The following is a 20,878-nucleotide window of genomic DNA, read 5'->3' on the forward strand; positions in this document are numbered from 1 at the left end:
AACGTATTTCATATTCTACTGCAGCAGCAGCTGCATTACTATTACACACACCCAAAATGAATATCATATCGGCATATTCTTCTGTTTAATATGGTGTTCAAACTAAAATTCACAGAAAACCTTCCCTAATGACAGCACGGTTACAATACCTGATATACTAAATGTACCTTACAGACTGATTTAAACACTAGTACAGTATTGCGAATTGTTGACCAGCTGTTGTTATTTTATTTTTAACTTTGAAACAATAATTTATCAAGTAATTTATTTATTTCTTTTCTAATAAAAAAGATTATTGTCTAAGTAATTTTTATTTTACAATTGTGTAATTTTCATATTATTTAAAAAAATGTTTAAAAGTAACTTTTGTTTTTACAAATTTTTCACTTCACCAAAAAAAATTTTGTTTTTGTTTGCATTAAATAACTACTTTTCTAACAAATATAGTAATGTACATTTTTTAAATAAAATTCAAATTTGATTAACTTTTCTTTGTTGTTCAACTTATCTCACCATTTTGTTCAGAATTAAATTCTCTACAAGTTTATTTTTTAAGTTTTATGAATTTGTTACCCATTAATAACATTTATGTTTGATGTAGTTACTGTACGTCAAACATAAAAACCAGCGTATTTTACTCCAATTTATTGTTTTTCACCCCCAGATTTCTCAAAAAATACAGCAGATACTGTTCAGGGTCTTATTTTATTCGACTTTTCATATCAAAGACCATAAGAAGTCACTAATTCTGCCCCTTAATAAGCCCTAAAAATTTCAGTATGACCTCATTTCATTGGGGTAGATGAAATCCCAACAAAATCTTTCACTAGCAGTAAATCGCAAACGAAGCATTTTAGGAGATATGTATATACTTAGAATTTTTTTTATTATTTTCAGGTTATGAAGGTCCCGGGAGAACTTCGTAATACATTCTGTATATATTTTATACAGAATGATTCAGGAGAAAAGAGAAATAATTTGGGAATTGATTACAGAGCATGAAATAAGGAAAAAATTATACATATGTCCGAAAACGCTTTGTTATCGAGTTATGGCTACCGAAAAATTTCACCCGAATTTCAGTTACCCCTGTAAAATAAGATCATACTGAAATCTTTAAGGCGTTATATAGGGATGAACTTAATGTTTTCTTAAGATTTTTACTTAAAAAAGTCGAATAAAACAATTCCCAGAACTGTATGTATCTCTTGTTGTTTTCATGATATCCTACGTAAAGCAAAAAAATTTGATGACGAAAACGTATTTTTTTATGTTAGAAGTAAAACAAATTTGATAAATGACCAATAAATCCGTAGATTTTATTATCAAAACATGTAGAGAATTTAATTCTGAGAAAATTGATGTAATAAATGCATAGATGTCCTGGGGAATTTTCGAACGTTTATTATAGATTAATAGTGTAGTGAGTTTTTTTAAGTAAATTAAAAATAGTTTAATTTTCAAAGGTCTAAATTTACTGTATTAAAAATAGTAGTTTTAAATTTTTTATAAATTCATAACATTTTTCTGTTAAATTTCGTTCTGTTTTTTTTTCGATTATAAAAGTTTTTTCTTCTTTTTTATTCATATACTTTATTATAGCAATTTTGTCACCATTAAATTCTCTACAAGTTTTGATAATAAAATTTACACATTTGTTAATTATTTAATAAAGTTATTGTACTTCTAACCTAAAAAAAAAAACAACATGTTTTAAGCAGTGGTTTTAGTCATTAAATTTTTTTGTTTTATGTTGGATATCATGAAAGCTGTGGGAGATGCAGTTCTGAGAACTGATTTTCAGGTTAAAAACATAAACCATCAAATTCCCTACTTATATATAACACCTTAAACAGTTTAGTATTACCCCATTTCACTAGGGAAGAATTTGAAATCCAGGTGAAATTTTTCACTGGCTGTAACACAATACCAAAGAGTTTTTGGACATATGTTTGTATGAATTTTTTTCATTTTTCAAGCTGTAGAAAAAGTTAATAAATTATTTCACTTTGCTCCTGAATAATTCTGTATATTGTATATTTGTTATATATATTCGTTTCAACTTTGCCTAATTGTTCTAATTAAATTGGTAACCTGATCTGTAGCAAAGAAATATTCATAAATCAAATTGAAATTAGTTTATTTTTGGAAGTCTGATGAATTACGGGACCTGTTCATCAAAGTGAATTTTTCTCCTTGTGTGGGAATAAATAGATTTGAATTTCTCATCTAAGAATTTCAAGTTCTAAGATCTGTTGATATCAGCAATGAGAATCAATGGGGGACAAACCTGTATTAGTTCTGCTTCATCAAAGAATCATTTGAAGATTTCGTTAATTCCATAAGATTTATTCATTATAATTGCTACAAATTCATGACCATAAATAAGTACATCAAATTTCTGAAATGCTTGCAGATTTAAAATTATATGCCAAACAAATATAGTAGATATGGAATAAAAATATGAACTGGAAGTACTCCAAAATGTATTACATTTATAAGAAAGTACTTAGTCTGCTGTAGATTTACATTTCTCCATAGATGAAAGGATGAATGAATCTAATTGGTTTTATTTTATTTTTCAGTTTTGTGAGGGATGGAATGCCACTTTTTAAAGCAATTTATTATTAGATATTTTTTATGCCCTGAATTTTTACAGTATTTAATATTATAACACGAACATTTATAAAAACCTTTTTGATAAAATTTTACAAATTCTGAGAAATCATATTTCTTCATTATTTATCATTGATATTATTTTTTTCTTACTATTTATCACAAAAAGGAAAGAACAAATGGTGATCAACTGAACACATTCGACATACTTTTTTGTAAAATAATTTAAACTACAACTTTTGTATAGTGCGCGTTAAGTGAATGACAATCGATAGTCAAGACAATTTGAGTGAACTATTGTGTTACTAGATTTCTAAACAAAATTTTGTTTAAATTAATTTTATGATTTCGCTTCAACTGCTTTTACGGCTCTTCTGATCAGTCATACAATTATTTCATGCATTTTAAATTTATTAGCATAGTTGTAATTTACTATTGTTAAAGTTATATTTTAAATCGGTAGTGTAAGTGTAATATACAGTAATATGTAAAAACAAACAAAACTCTAAGGGAAAGAAAAGTTCATTGTCAATATAGATTAATAATATCGGTTTATTTTAATCTTTTAAGAAGAGAATATTTTTTGGACAGTGAAAAAAGTAAATGCTTAGGAGTCGATTATTTGGGAGCTCAAAACATACATATCGATAGTTTGTTTATAGTTCAGTATCTTCTGTGCATTTCACGGTTTCGCCTGTAAACCCCGAACTAAATTAGGGGTTCAAATGTCTGATAACGGAGATGGTTGTGTTTTGGAACTGAGTAGCGGGGAACTTGAAGGTGAAAATAACACGAATAGTAAATATAAGTGCAATCTGTCGTCTGACAACATTCCTTTAATTATGGGTTTGAATGCAGAATATTCTAACAATGGCGGGACAAGTACTGGAAATTTAGGCTTAAGTTTACTACAGAATTTTGATGAAAGCAATTTATTTCAGTGCGATGTTTCTGGTGTTTTTGAATGGATAAGACAACGAACAGATTCAGTGTCAAGTACGGATCTTGAGTGCATGAGAATTGATTGTAATGAAGCTGTTGTGACTACCTCGGAATTAACCTCATCCAGTGAAGAACCTGTTGGTGTTGGAGGTGATTTAGATAGTACGGTCCAAATAGATCCTTCGTTTGCTGTTGTTTCAAATAGTTTATCTTCGCAGTCTCAAAACGATCATCTAAGTTCTACTTTATTAGATGAACTTACCTGTTTACATACTGACGATCAACTTATTAAAACAACTTCGGAATCTTTGATGAATGAATCTGTATTTCAGTATTCTATACCACAGAAGGAAATCTCAAAACCAGAAAATCTTTCTAGTACAATTTCTGTTGCGAAACAAAGTGATAAACCATCTAACGAATTAATTATTTCAGAAAACTCTAGTAAAGTACTTTGTAATGACAAAAACGTGAAGCTTAAGGTTTTTAAAAGTGCATTACCTTTTATTAAGGTCCCAAAAAAATGCATTCTTTCTGGAAAAATTTTAAAGAAGGATGCGTATTCGTTTCTTGCCAAGAATGCATTGCCAGATCAACGTAGTGTAGAAGTATTTTCAGAAATTGAAAGTTCTGTAATAAATAATGATGTTGAATCTGTGCACCGGACTGAGTACAATACTGAATCTCTTTGTGATAGTGGATTTGAAAACAGTGAAGAAATTCACCTCATGTTGACTGAAGACAGGTTGAAGTCACATTTTATAGATGATGCATTACAGACAAATAAAAATAATTCTTTGTTATCTAGTACTGCATCACATAATCTAGATAAAGCAGCAACAAAAACTGTAGTAGCAATTTCTACTAACAAATTAGAAGATGTGACTGAAATTGTTATAAAAACTGAAAAAGGTGAAGAATTATACAAAGGGAAATCGAGCGAACTTTTAAAAGCAACTAATTCTAATTTATTATTAAGATTTGATTCTAATGTTAATGAGAAGCAAAATATTCAACTCCAAAAATCAGGTAATAAAATGCTTGTAATATTATGTTAATCTTTTATATAGTTGAAACGTTTATTTTTCAGCTCTTCTGCACTTTACGTGGTACCGCAGTTTGAAAAGAATAAATTTATTAAAAAAAAAAATAAATTGATTTTATTGATTTGTGAATGAAATGAGACTTGAATATTGAGTAATGTTTTGAATATTTAAATAAATTCAGTAATTATTGCAATTATTTATCATTTAAATAATAAAAACATTACTGTTGATTAGTCAGGGTTAGTGAGCGTAGGTTAAATTTGGTTAATTTATATCTGTAACTATAAGCAGTAAATTTTTGGGTTATTGTTAAATGAATTACCATGTATAAAAAAACAAATATTAAAAGTATAACATATTCATAATCAGCATGTAAAATAGGTCTAGAATTGATAATTTTTAGATAACATTTTTTTCAAACTGTTACCACATAAGGTACATAAGTGCCAATTTTTCTTTATGTAGTAGTAATATAATTTTTCTGTCATAATATTGTTGGATGAAGGTTTGGTAAAAAAATACAATTTACTCTTGTCAGAAATTGCCAACAGTAGGGTTAAAAGTGGTAACTATTTTTCAGCAGTTATTAGTAATCCTTACAGTATCATTATTTAAAAATATTTTTTTTATTTTCATTCATTTGAGAAAATAATATAGTTAAAATTTGTGAATTTATTCTTTTATTTACTAAAGTAAATTCGGTTTGATTGATTTTATTTTGAAATTATATTTGCTGGATTTATATTTTTAATTTAGTTGTTAACTATAAATATGTCAAATTTTGATCATATATATTTTTTTAGTCTTATATAGACTGTACAGCTTTTAGTTCAGTTAATATTAAACAGCTTATTCATGTTAAGTGATTCAAGATTTTTTTTAATGTACTTATTTAGATGTCTTATTTTATCTGCAATTTATAAATAATGATTTTCAATGCTATGTAAAATCTTAAAATAAATAACAACTTTCCATTTTTTCTTTGAAGCATACAATGTTATAGTTTGTTGTCTAATTTTTTTTTTTGGTGGGGGGGCAAAAACACTTGTAATTGGTGATTGATTACTTAAATGGAAAAAATTAAAATGTTTGATAGGGTTATATAACTGCAGCGTTGTATTTTAATAAAAGTATGATGCATGAATTTAATTACTACTTTGTGAACTATTAAGTAAACCATTGCCAAATTCAGAACATTTCTCAATTTATGGAAAAAAGACATATGTTTTACAAAAAAAAGTATCGTAAGCCTTTATGTAATTTATATTTAGTTAAGTCAACATTAAACTGTATTTCTAGTATTGAAGTAGTGAATTGTTGAACTAAGTTTGTAATCACTACTTTTATATGTATTTATAGATCATGGATACCAGTGTTCTTTGGTGGTTGGGTTTCAATTAACCACACATCTCAGGAATGGTCGACCTGAGACTATGCAAGACCACACTTCATTTACATTCATACATATCCTCTGAAGTAGTACCTTATGGTGGTGCTGGAGGCTAAACAAAAAAAGAAGTTTGTAATCACACCAGTATGATAAAGATTCATGTAAAAGTTGCTATACAAAGTACAGGTTAAAAATATTCATTACAATTGTTTATAAAGAGCTAAGCAGATATTGAACAAATTTTGAAACTAGAAACTACTATAAAACTTTGAAAAAAGTTTTATTTTTTATCAAAGTTTTGATGTACTTAAATTGTACATCAGATGTTCATTTTGATTGTTAAACAATTATAGATACTGAAAAGATGACTATAAAAAAAAATTGTAACATTGTGTTGCGATTCCTTTACTTCAGCACAGTCATGTTTATGTAAATTTTAACTTATAGTTTTTGTGTAAGAGTAGTAAAATTATTTCTTTTTCTGTTTAGCCTCTGGAACCATCATAAGTTATTGCTTCAGAGGATAATTTATATGAATGTAAATGAAGTGCAGTCTTGTACAGTTTCATGTTGACCATACCTGAGATATGTAGTTAATTAAAACACAACCACCAAAGAAGACCGATATCCATGATCTAGTACTCAAATCCATATAAAAGTAACTGCCTTTACTAGAATTTGAACCTTAGATCTAATGAGAGTTGTAAAATCTTTTAAGCTAAAGTGTACAGATAAGTGAACCCTGATCAGTAGGCCTGGTTGAATGTAGTGTTTGTTGTGTGCAATATGATTTTGTTCTGTTATTGTTTGTGTTAAGGTTATGCTTTCAGTTATGTATTCTGGTGATAAGTTGTTGCTTTTTGTCGACTATGTGTTTTATTACAATTCAACAACAATGATAGATACTTAACTGAGAAGGCATTCTGATATTGTAGTTTAATTCAATAACATGAATGCAGGATGAGTGTGCAGCAGCAATCATAAACTTCTTTCAGCATTGGTCATATCATATTTGCACAGTTCAGATGATTAAGGAGATAAAATTGTCATCGTGTATTTTAGTATTATCTTGTTCCGCCAGATGTCTAACGGTGTTGTGCCTGTTTCACAGTACAGGCTTCCAGAAGGATTTGTGTGAAATGTTCTCGGTATGCATCAGGAAGAGGTCTTAACAATGACTTCTCCCCTATAAAATTTTTCAGTTTTTCTGGGAAGAGGTTCTAACTTTTATAAATAAAATTTCCTGGCTGTTAAATACGCTACGCATCCATAGTCAATTTCGGACATTACTGTCTCTGTATTGGAGACATACAATGGTGAAAATTTAGGTAGAACAATGATTTTTTATTTCTTCATCTCAAAACCAATCCTGTACCACTGTCACAGTGATACAAGGTCAGTTTTTGTCCCACCATTAATTTTTCTAAGTCTTCTTTTTAGTATGGCCCATAAATTTTCAATTGGATTCAGTTTGCGGGAGTTCCCTGGCCATGAGAGCACTCAAATATTTTGGTTTTTGAAGAATTCTTTTGCTTTCTTTGACGTGTGACATGGTGCAAGCTCCGTTGGAAAATGAGTTCTGGGTTCTTCTGCATAAGTGGGACTATTTTTCTTTGGCATATGTTAATGTACTAGTCCGATTTCATCATCCCATCAACAGGCGTAAGTGCTCCTGGCCCTTCATATGTAAAACATCCCCAAAACATCTTTTTGGCTGGATGTTTCGGAGCTTGTCGCAGGTGTGCTGGTGTAGTAGTCTTCTCATTTGCTGACTTACAAATGTAGGTTACTCTTTCCCCTTGTCAAATAAATGAATCTCATCTGAAAAAGTAACTTTTTTCCACATCTCAATAGTCCAGTGTTTATGTTCCTTTGTCCATTGAAGTCTTCATAACCTGTGTCAGTAACTGATTCTTTTTAGGTTTCCAAGCAATCCTTCCCACTGCCAACAACAGTCTTCTACGAACTGTCATATCATAAACATTAGTCTCACTGGCTCTCAAGTTCCTGTTAACATCAACAGCTGACATTCGTGGATTAATTTTACTTTTTCTTATTAGTAATTGATCCGATGTAGGTATGATTCTCTTTTTCCGTCTACATTTTCCTTTTCTCTTTGGAGAGACGGAGCCTGTTTTCCTAAACCTTTTCACGGTCTCATTTACCTACCTTTTTTTTCTCCTGTTTAGCCTCTGGAACCACTGTAAGGATTGCTTCAGAGGATGATGTGTATGAGTGTAAATGAAGTGTTCTTCTCCAGTTTCAGGTCAACCATTCCTGAGATGTTTGGTTAATTGAAACCCAACGCCAAAGAACACCGGTATCCGCAATCTGGTATTCAAATCCGTATAAAAGTAACTGCCTTTACTAGGATTTGAATCTTAGAACATTTACAATACCTAACCCCCATACTACACTCACTGGCAATCTGTCTTTGAGTCATTTGTATGTGTTGGAACAGAGCAACAAGTTTTGATCACTTTCGTGGGGGTTATATCCATTGTATTAACTAGAAATGAATAACAAACTTATAACACAAACTCACAAGGTTATCAAAAGCTAATTGATAATGAATTATAAAAGTACAAAAACCACTAATTCTGTATGTATATTAACTAGCAATGTAACCTGAAATACCAAACAAGCAGTCTGCCATAGAATGAAAATTCCTTACAGTAGAATAAATATTTCCTTTGTTTGGATTAATGTTTTGGCTAGTGTAGTAGGACCTCTTCTCTATCGGTTCCCCAATTTATATTAGAGATACACCTCTTAACATTCAAAGCTGATTGGCACATAGATGATAGGTAATATGTATATAGCTTCCATGTAATAGGTTGCAGATGCAATATAGTAGGATCAGTATACCAGTAATCCTTTTGGTTGTATTTTGTTGGTCCATTACTAGATTAAAAATCATAAAATACTGTTGAAAATGCATATTTATTTGTCTCTTTTTGTAAATCAAAGTGGTTTTTAACAAGTTATAAATAAATATTTCTTCCTGAGTAGAATACTTTTTAATCATTCTTTTACTATACGTTTATGCCTGTATATTTTAGCATATTTATATGTATTTACAAATGTGTAGGCGTATGAATTTATAGAAAAAATATTAGAGCTTATCTAATTTACTCATAAAACTGCTATAATAGTAGCAGATCATGGTGTTAAAATTATACTCCACTCGTAGAAAAATGTGCGTTTTCTTATCTTTCAATCTTCATTGTAAAAGGTTTTATAATTATTCTTAATAGGAAATGTATTGGTAATTACAAATTATATTACAAGAAATTTCAGTAATGTTTTTCATCCATATTTGTACATTTATTTTTGTATTAAAATGATTAAACGAATGTTTTTTAATACTTTTCCAGCTTCTAATTTGGAAACAGCTTCGGAAGAATCTTCTGTTGCTGTTGCCGAGGATGAAAAAACTGATGATACTACAACAAATGGTACTTTTGTTAATGTTTACATATTGTTTTAATGATCATGATGTACTCTTAAATTGTTGTAATTATCTTCTGTTACTTTACTGAATGCTAAGACTTTAGAAAATTCACATTTTTAACTTGGTGAAAAGGTATGTTAATTACCTGGCACATGATAAACAATATACTTAAGACTGTAACTAAATTTCATGTAAGAAAATAGTCTAGTTATTAAAATTGATAGTATATAGAGAACATTCTAAAACTGAATTAGTTTGATTTTACTGTTTTTTGTTTCCAAATTATTTTATTAAATTATTGGTGAAGCTGTAGGGTAAAATCCTCTTCTGACTTGGCTACTTAAGATGCAACTAAATTTGATTTAAGAAAGTTAGTCTGTAGTTATTAACATTGATATTATATAGAGTTCACTCTAAAATTGGATTAGTCTGATTTTACTGTTTTTGTTTTGTCTGTCAATTGTTTTATTAAATTGTTAGTGAAGATTTAAGGTAAAATTTTCTTCTGAGTTGACACTACATGTAATACAGGCTTCTTCAACAGAAAGATAAGTAAATTTCTTGTTACACTACACTCCAACACAGTCTTATGAACAAAAATGATGGATCTGAGGCACAAAGGCACTTATCAGTGCTGCTTTTTCTTTAGAGTAATGATGTTCTCTGTACAGCCAGTTCGTTTGGTTATAGATTAAGGAGACTTCATAATCCTTGTTTATGGAACCAGATATGATTTGAACTTCAGTGGTGTTTCTAGCAGTGGCATTAAGATTGCATACTAAAATGCCTATTAAAACTAAACTAAAAGTTGGGAAAGTTTTATTTCATTCCCCAATATTTGTTTACTGTTAACCTGTGGAATATCATCTCATTATTGAAAATTTTAAATTGTTTTCTTAAAGTATAAGGAAATAATTCTATTTTGCACTTAAAAATTAAAAAAAAATGTGTCATTAACTGCATTGTGAAATTTTGGTGTTTTAGAATTAAAAGTTTTAAACTTTTAGCTTTTATTTTATTTTTTTGACATGTAGGTCTGTGGTGGTCTTGGTTAACCCTTTTGCTGTCAGCCATTTTGGAGTGGATTGTGCTAAAACTGTCAAGTGTTTTATCCTGGCATACTGAGGTGTTATTGAAACCATTGTATATCATATTTTAGAGAAGTTTGAGAGTAGCAAACAATTGCTACTCTGTTTGAAGTTCAGAGCAAATAATTGCTTTTTGAGGGATACGTGTCTGAGAAGAATAAAAATGGCAGTTTCATTTTGCATAATGAAAAAATAATAAAAACATGTGAACATGTCAATTAATGTTTATTTAATAGTGAAAGTAGCTTTTATATGAAGAAAAGTACATAACAAAACAGTATTACTGGTTATCTTATTAGTGTATGTTTTTTTAAGGAACTAAAAGTCGCAATCTTTCATAAGAAGCTTAACCATTTCAGTCAATACTCCCAGTTTGTTTTCTTGTGTTCTTTTTTTGTTTCTCTCTTGTGTTGGAGTTTTTGTGGAAATTTACTCAACTCTCAAATGGGGAAGTCTTGATTTACATATTTTACATTATGTAATACAAAATTATGTCATACTAAAATTAAATTTTAGTATCTTATTAAATATATATCTTTACTTATTTTAATATTACTTCTCTGTTCATATTTTTAATAATTAATATGAATTTTGATCATTTCTATTTTTTATTTCATTATTAATCATGCATTTTATGATGCTGAACTGATCAAGGGTTTTAGCTTGGTTTCCTTGATTTGTCTAGGCAAATGCCTGGTCAGTTTATTATTTTATCCAAGGAGTAGCATATGTGTCCATTTCTTGCATGAGATATAAAATATACATTATGTACTGATCAGAATAAAATATTTATTTGTATGCATTAAAATAGTTTTGTTAAAATACATGATTCAGTGTTAAAAATTTCCTTTCTACTGAATCAAAAATAAGTTTTTTTTAATGGCCACCTTATTGAAACTGTCTCGTCAGATTTTTTTTATCTTAACACATAAGATTCATGTTTTAAAATATATTTAAATACCAAATTCTTTTTCTTAATCTTTTGTTTTAAACTATTGAAATGGTATTACGTGAAAAAGAGTTGTAAAACTGGGTAAATTTAATGCAAAATTTTCTGCAAAATATTTACTTTGTTTAAATAAATTATGACTAAATCTTTTTTCATCAAGTGAATCAATTCCTTATTCAGTAATAGAAGTGGTTTTACAGTTGAGTTGTCTAAATTATTTATGTCAATATTTCTATTGGTGAAATCAGTTTACAAGTTTTCACTTTTTGGAAATCGTAATTTTTTTTGCAGATGTTGGTAGGATATTTAATTGTTATATAATGCAACTTAATCAATCTGTATTAATCTGAAAAAGGTTCATGAGGTAAGTTAATATGTTAACTGAATTTCCTTCCAGAAAAATCTGACAATAATGATCTGAAATTTTTATCTAGTCATTTACTAACTTGTAAACTAACAACATAGTTATTAACTAACGTCATAGTTACTTACTGGTTGAGACTACAGTTCGTAGAGAACCCTGCCCTCTTGCATTATACTCCTTCCAACTCTCAGCAACCCATCTCCTCCTTCAATCTGGTTTTCTCAGAGCTCCTGACTTTCCAAGTTTTCACATTCCATGTTAAAATTCTTGTATTCCACTTGCAAAATTTTAGTCTACTTTGTGTTCATTTTTTATGCCTGTGCTGAAGCAAAGTAGAGAGTTCCATAATCTTTTTTAGAATTCAGATATGTGTGGGATTGGCCCAAGTACCTTATCACAGTGGAGGGGCTGCCTCCTTACATCCTCTATATTGACACTCTGCTACTCTTGAGCTTCAGAACAGTTAGCTCTTTCAATTCTCCGTGGACTGTTCAATCTTTTACTCATTCAAGCAGAATGTCCTAAACAAAGGATACAATACACATCGCCCAATCCAGATCTGTTTGCCAAGCCAAAATATCCCTCTGGTTTTAATAAATTATTTTTGGATCCGTTTCTGTATTTCTTTAAACCAGTTGGTCTTTATAGCTCTGTTTATGTAGAAATTAAATATCTGTTTTGTCAATCTTTGGTTGTTCATTCTGCATAAATGTCCATAAAATTGTAATTTTCTTTCCTGGATTAAGTCCCCTGTTTTTTCTGTTTATTTGTAAATTTCATTTTCACTTTTCAACTTGTAAATTCCATCTCCACATTTTGGTCTGTAAGTGTTTCTTAAAATTCTTTTTACTACTTTTGCTATTTCTTGTTCTAAAAAAACTGCAGACATTCTGCCTTATACAATAGGAGTGCAGTTTTATAATGTTTCAATTTGGAGTTATATGACAGGAATTTTTTATTGTTAATGTTCTTTGTGAGATGGTAGGTGTTTCTATTTGTTGTACTCTTCTTCATCCCATCTTTTCAGTTGTATTTGGTGTTATGATTTCTCCTAAATATTTAAATTTTTGAACTCTACTTATTTGTTGACCTCAAGGATTTAAGTTTCAGTTCTGTTCTCTTTGTCTGTGGAAAACCAGTTGATTTTTCCATAAGAAATTTGAAGATCAATTTTGCTTGCACATTCGCCTTATTTTTTGAATTTTTATCCTATGATTTTATCCATCTCTCTATCTCTTGCAAAAATTGCAATTTTGTCTGCAAAGGCCAGAATATTTGTATTTATGAATTTAGCTGTAGTGCCCATTTTTATATTTTCGTCTATGTTTAACTTTTTAAGTTCTTTCTTGCATTCTCTTATAACTTTTGCAAGGGCACAATTAAAGAGAATAGGAAGCAGTTCATCTCCTTGCCTTACTCCACTTTTAATTTTTAATGGTTCTGCAAGTTCCCCTAAGAATTTCAATTCTGATTTTTTATTTGTTAATGTTTCTTTTATAATGTTTATTATTCTGGGATCTATTTTAAATTCTTCAAGGCTTTTAAGTAGAGATTCCTTGTGGATGGAGGAAATAGCAGATCTCTTTATTATATTCATGAACCATAAAATACATACATTTTCATCACATTGTGAGTAAATCAAAACTACTTACATCAATTATACCTAAGTGAAAAATGAAGGAAAAGAATTGTTATGTTTCCAAATTACATAGATAATTATGAAATTGAATTAAAGAATTCAGCACTACTTGGGATATAAAAATAAATTTAATTATAGGTATGTGGTTAACTGAATAAAAATTAGAAATTTGTCATTTGTAAATGGATCTGTGTCAGTGGTGTTACCTTATATGCCAGTTATAACTTTGAATCAAATGTCTTAAATTTTTTATAGTGTGTCTTATAATTTTAATTGTTTTCAGAGGATGAACCAATTACAGAAGCTCTTAAAGCCTTAGGGATTAGCAATGAACAGTGGGATACTTATGAAGTGATTAAGGGTCAACAACGTGCTTGGTTCTGCCCTATAGAACAGTGTGATGCTATATTCAACAAACTATCAAGCCTTAAAATACATATCCTTACACATTACAAGCTGCGTCCTTTTAAGGTGTGATTTATATTATTATTAATTGACAATATTTTTATACGTGTATATTTTACATTACTTCTGTCGGAATTGCTTTTTTATAAGTCACTATCTCTTCATCATTATTGGGTTAAAGGTGTGTAGCTTAGTTTGATACATCTTTACGTCATACATTCCCAAGGATATGAGATGTTCTTCCCTTAAGTACCTGTTCATGCTTCTCTGATTTTTGGAGGAAAAGCTAATTTATTTTTTAGCATATATTTAAAGTGGTCAAAACAAAATCATTGATCAGTAATGTGCTGTTCACATATGAGTAAAATTGCCTTGATCAAACCTGTTGCAGAGAGAATGGGACTCACTTCCTGAAGGACGCTTTATGATTTTTCCTCTCAGGGTTGTTTGCTTTGTAATGCATTTTAACTTATCCTTAATCCTCTCTCTCCTTTATTTTTGTTTAATTATTCCAAATTAACCAAAATAAAATTTTTAACTTTTTTGTTTTATTTTCCATCAGATCCAATCTAAGTTTTTAACATATTGTTATTGAAAATTACATGCCAAAAATGTGTGGTTTTTTAATTTTTTATCTTAATTCATAATAGGTAGCAATAGATAGCTAAATACAATCAAATATTGTACATGTTACAGTTTTCCATTTCTAGGTTATCAATTCCTAAAAGTAATTACTCATTTAAAATTACCTCATTTTTTAAATAAGTTTTTTAATGAAATATTCATTTTAATATTGATAAGTTATTAACAATTAGTAAAATTTCATGGAACATATTAAATATTTTATATAATTTAATTTTGATTTGTTTCATGTGTATTTGATACACATCAAAATTAGTTTTCATTAAACAGCCTAAACAAAGATCATCAAATTACAATACTGAGTTGCATATGCCGTAAGGTTCAAATCACTTCCTGATAGAAACTATCCTACACACTGTGCTTCATTTTTTCTGACTTCCAAAACATATTTCAAAGAAACTTTATTGATTACAACATATAGAAATGGCTACTTAATGAAAAAAAAAGAAGAAAACCACACCAAGATGATTTTTCTGGCCTTACAACTGCAGTCAAATTGTTAAATAAATGTAATTTGGTTTTGTCAATATATATTGTCTATAATCTTTTGGTTTACACAATGGGTCTAAAAAGTTCCTGAACTAAATTTCTGTAGTCAATACAAGTAATACAAGTCTCTCAGAAAACCAAGAAACTATGTAGTACAATGTCTTATGAGTGTGTGTACAAAATTTCATCATGTTTTGTCACTCCAGTCTTGAGTTATATTCAGCTGCGTACATTGTGTTCATGTGACCTTGAGCGAACTTCTGACATGGAACGGAGAAGTGCGATCAAATTTTATGTTCAACTTCAAAAATCTTTCATTGAAACTTACTCTATGATATAGAAAGCATTCGGTGATGAATCCACATCTCATATTACAACATACACCTAGTAGAAGCGGTTTAAAGATGATAGAGAGTTGTTGGATGATGACAAATGAAGCAGGAGGTCGTCGATAGCTGTTCACAACGAAAACATTGTGAAAGTGCGTGTGCTCCTGCTCGAACAACCTCATCTTACCCTAGAATTGTATGTACAATTCTAACAGAAAAAATGGACCACCAAAAGGTGTGCTCTCATTTTGTTCCACACGTCTTGACTGATGAACAAAAACAGGTGCGTCTTTCTTGTGCTCAAGACTTTATTGAAACTGTTGATAGTGACCCAAATTTTTTGGAAACAATTGTAACTGGGAATGAAAGCTGTTGTTTCATGTATGATCTGCAAACAAAGTGTCAGTTCGCTGTTTGGTTGAATCCTGGAGCACAAAGAACAGCAAAAATCAGGGACTAAAAAACAAATGTGAAAATGATGTTGTTTGCATTCTTCCACCCAAAGGGCTAGATTCATCATGAATTTGTCGCAACTGGTCAAACCATGAATTCTAAATTCTACTTGGAAGTAATAAAACGACTGATGCGTCACATTTGTCAAATCCGGCCCAAGTACTGGGATCCAGACAGTTGGACTCTCTTGCACAACAATGCTCTAGTACATATGGCAACAGTTTTAACACATTATTATGCTACAAATCAAATCACCGTCTTATCCCACCGGCCCTATTCACCCAACTTGGCTCCACAGACTATTTTCTGTTCCTGAAACTCAAGTTGAAGATGAAAGGCTGCTTTTTCTATGATATTCAGGCCATCCAAAGGGCTTGCACCAAGCAGTTGAAGAAGATCCCACAAAGTCATTTTTCCACAGCGTTTGATGGGCTCTACTGATGCTGCAACAAGTGAATAACTAGAAGTGTTTTATGTAGAGGGCTGATGTGAGTAAATTCGTTCATCTTTAAATCTGTATTTTTATTTAATTTAGTTCGGGAACTTTTCAGATAGACTGTGTATGTAGAAGTACTTAATAATTATCTCTGTACTTATAGGATGTTAAATTTTTAATGATGGGAGACACACAGCTAGCAGATTGGTAATCAAATTATTTAATAATTTTGATTGTTTATTTTCCCCATTGTTATTGATATAAAATTATGAAATCTACCAAATAGGTTTTTAAAAATATGTTATTTTGGTTATTGTAACCTTACAATAAATAATTTGGAATTTATATCACAAAATTGTTATACATTTTTGTTGTAATTATGATTTTTTTTTCATAATTGTTTTAAATTTAGACAAAAGAAACTTTAGTAGAAATTGTTTTTTTTTTTAATGTGATATCTTTTACAGGAATTTTAAGCGTTAAAAAAACCTTCCTGATTTTTTTTTTTTTGTAACTTCAGGTCTAATTGAACTACTAAATGTTCAACTCAGTTACATATTCATAAATTAATTTTGTTATAAAATCATAATAGTTATTCTTAAAAATAATAATACAGTTTAATTTTGTTTATTTAGTTGTTTATATAAAATTATACTTTCATTTATTGAAAGGCAGCCTACTGCTTTTTTTATCTGAAGTCACAGAAACAAAACAGTTTTAAAAAATTTGTACATATGAAATCAAAAACTTGTTTCTTTGCATTAACATTTACAAACAACACAAAAATAAATAAAAACCCCCAATGCTGTATTAAAAAAAAGGTCATTGGTTTAATTTTTCAAATGTATATTTTTTTAACCTGTTATTTTTAGTGTATTTTTCTTTTTTAGTCTATTCTTTTGTAACAGACTAAAAATTAATACCAGAAATAGCATTCATTTTTTGTATATTAAGATAAAGAGATAATCTGATAATGAGTAGCTCTTTAATGATAAAGATATAAGTAAGGTGCAGTAATATGTTGTGATCAGTTTATGATGAAGATTAAGCCTTTTCCGATCCAGTAAATTCATATTAATATTATAATGTAATTCATACTCTCAGATTTTGTTGCGATAACTAAATCTGAATGCTAGCAGTTATTTTTATTTTGTATAGTTTACTTATTATCAATTATTAGATCCTTAAAAATCTATATATGTAAACTTCAATAATTTGGAATCAAAATTGAGTAATAATTGAATAGTACAAGGGTCATTCAATAATTAAACAGACAAGTAGCTGTGCAGCAAAAATGGTTTATTAAATAAATACAGTTTTTTTGTCTGTTTTTCCATATAATCCCCACCAACTTCTCTGCACTTGTCCCATCTTTTTACGAGTCTTCTTATCCCTTCAATGAAGAATTCTTTACCTTGATCTTGAAGCAAGTTTTATACCTTTTTTCCTTTACCTCTTCTTTGTCTTTGAACTTGATACACGCAAAGCTTCTTTCATTAAACCAAACAGATAAAAGTGAAGTGGCAAGGTTAGGGTTGTATGGAGAATGAGGTAGGAGCTCCCAAACCCACTTTACCAATAGTTTCCAGCGTCAGTTGTGCCATATGAGGTTGAGCGTTGTCTAGAAGAAGAAGCTTGCCTTTCCTCTGCCATCCCCTCTTCAACGTGGGCTTGACTTTGTTCTCAATCATGACCAAGTAGCATAGACTGTTGATAGTGCATTGCTTCTCCAAGCAATCACAGAAAATGAAATCATGGGCACTCCACAAGGTGGTTAACATGACCTTAGCCGATGGTTGCATTTTAGGGACAGGCGATTCAGGATGTTTCTCTTGCATGCTTTGACACTTTGAATCCGGCTCAAAATGATGTATCTAAGTTACATCACAAGTTGAAGTCCTGTCCAGAATGCATCACCTTTGTTACTGAAACAATTTTTGAGTTCAGTGAAAATGCGAAATCTCTTGGCTCTTTGATGAACAGTAAGCTCTCTGGAATCCACCTTGAACAAGTCTTGTGGTAGTTTGGTTTGTTTTGATTGATGGAATGAGTTGTGCCAACACCTTTCAGATCGGAGAAGACCACAATGATGTTCCTTAAAAGGCTGTTTGGGGGAGAGTCAGCAAGTTCAAGTATTGATGTCAGGCCATCAAATAAAGTACACTCAAGTTCAGAAGTACCTTAGGGTGTATCTTGACAAGAAATTTAAATTCAAAAGGCACCTTCAACACATTGCAGAAAAGGTCTGTAGTACCTTTTTTGGGCTCCAACGTGTGGTCAATCCAGATTGGGGTCTCAATTTTAGAACCTTAAGCATCCTGTATAAGGGCATGTGTGAAGCAGTTATGTTGTATGCTGTGTCAGTTTGAGCGGATAGGATGAAATTCTGTAGTTATAGAGATACAGTGGATTCTGGTTAATAGGACATCCGGTTATTCGCGGCAGCCATTTAATTAGGGCATTTTTGTTAAAACAGAAACATATTGGTATAACTCGTGTAAAATTACGCTGGTTGAACAGTCCAAAATTCTGCTTATAAGGCCCATTTGCTCATTTGTTTATTTCTTTTACTTCTAAAATATCACAATTTTATTAGTGATTTAAATCACTTGACTTTAGTTAAATGTTGTGTTGAGGAAGGTAACTCCTACCACTGGTCTGCACAGTAGTGTGTGGCGACATAGATGGCATCATGCAGTTATGACAAAGCAAATGTTTTTATTATCTTCATTGGGGTCTATTGTTCATTGGTATGGTGCTGTTATCATTTTTCTGTAATTATTTTTAATCACAGGTCTCTGTTATAAACACATCACATTATCTGATTTAAAAAACCAATGGATCAAATTACTTTGCTTTGTTGCACGAATATGTATGGTAGTGGCAAATTAAGACTTCTTGCTATTGGTAAAGCATGTAAACCATGGTGTTCTTTAGAATGGGGAGTTTACCTGTGCACTACTATTTAAATAAAAAAGCGTGAACGACAAGTCTAATTTTTCATGATTGCTTGAGTGCTTGGGACACAATGGATTATAGAAAAAAATCATTAAGATTTGCCTGTATATTTATAACTGTGCTGTGCATCCTAATATAGATTACAAAACATTCAAATTCTGTCGCTGAATACGAGTTTAATCCAACCGCTTGACATGGAAATAATAAAAATTTTAAAATCTATCTACACAAGTAAACTAATAAGTTACATTTTACATAAAATACAAATTTCATGGAAATTGAAGGAAATACAAATTGACTTTCTCAGTTACAGCTAAAAATGTAAGTCTACGTGAATACATTGACTTCCTCGGCTATGGCTAAAGATGTTAGTTTACATGTAAATTTATTGCAAGCAATTCAGTTCGTAGCTGATAGTTGGGATGAAGTGAAAAGTAGCACTATCAGAAATTGCTTTGCCAAAAGTGATTTAAAAGTCAATGATACTGAAACAATCAATGCTGATGACAATAATTACATTTTTTTGCAGCACCAGGTTTAAAATTTTGAAGAGTTTTCAAATACAGATAAAAAATATAATGCTATCATGAGAATGAAACCGGTGATGAAGAAACAATTAAAAACATTACTGGTACTCAACAACTGGACGAGATTGAAGAAGACGAACCTGATGTCAGACACGTATCTACACAAGATGCAAAAAAATTCATTGACAGATTTCAGCAGTATTTTATACAAGAAGGCAGTGAAAGAAGCCTGCTAGAAGAACTACAAATCTGTGCAAAATTTGTAGATTGTCAAGTATTAAAAGGAAACGACAAAATAAAAGAAGTTTAAACAAGTAAGAGACATTAAAATATTTTTTATTTTACTGTTCATAAATAGCAATCATTACTGTATTTTGTACCGCTGTTTTGTTTATTAATCATTTTGTTTATTTTGTTTTTTTTTTTTTAATTATATAAGATTACAGAACTATTCAGTAATGCATTGTATCAGAACAGTAGTTATTTTTAAATGTAAAAGTCCTGTTTTTATATGTAGCTATGCAATATAAAAGGATAGTAAATAATGTATTTATTTTATTAGACATGCATTGTACAGTAAAGTATTAAATTTTTATTATGTTGTAATTTATAATATTGTTCATGTAATCTTAATATTAGAAGTAAAATTCAGAATAGTAAATTGCTAATTTCGAGTCTAATAATTAAAATACACTCGTATGCCGTATTTGTGCATAGCTCCTTATCTTTTGTTAATATCACTTAGTAGGGCTGTTTAACCTCGATCTCGAAGTGGTCTGACTATCCGGAATCTACTGTATATTATTGAAGGCCCAATAACTATTACTGTTGATGGTAACAGGTAGTTACTGGACGGTTTCACAGGAAGGGGTTTTTATGATTGTGAGAGTGAAAACAGTTGATATTCTAGTTCTTTAGACATAGGAGCGGTATGTTGCTAGAAGTTGGGTGAGTTGACTTCCTAAAGTCAACTCTAGTTTTCTAAAGTCTTCCTAAAGTCATTATGCTATATGGCAGGCAACATGGGATGTCTGTTTTTGATGGGCGACATACACACTATCTCTTCCCAGACATTAGAATCTTGTGGGGTCCTCATGGGTTTCCCCCTAACAGATATGTAACTCAGTTTCTTACCGATCATGGGGTCTTCA

General features: G+C 30.2%; 1 protein-coding gene across 1 annotated transcript in view; it reads left to right on the forward strand.

Moving 5' to 3' along the window:
- Positions 1–3,288: 3,288 nt before the first annotated feature.
- The window catches only part of LOC142321774 (uncharacterized), a 63,435-nt gene continuing 45,845 nt past the window's right edge, over positions 3,289–20,878 (forward strand). The window contains exons 1-3 of the mRNA XM_075360149.1: positions 3,289–4,587; positions 9,372–9,452; positions 13,772–13,959. Of these exons, the coding sequence (XP_075216264.1) occupies positions 3,342–4,587; positions 9,372–9,452; positions 13,772–13,959 (1,515 nt within the window). The 5' untranslated portion in view covers positions 3,289–3,341. The remainder of the gene's footprint in view (positions 4,588–9,371; positions 9,453–13,771; positions 13,960–20,878) is intronic.

This window comes from Lycorma delicatula, chromosome 3 (assembly GCF_047948215.1).
Source record: "Lycorma delicatula isolate Av1 chromosome 3, ASM4794821v1, whole genome shotgun sequence".
NCBI lineage: Eukaryota > Metazoa > Arthropoda > Insecta > Hemiptera > Fulgoridae > Lycorma > Lycorma delicatula.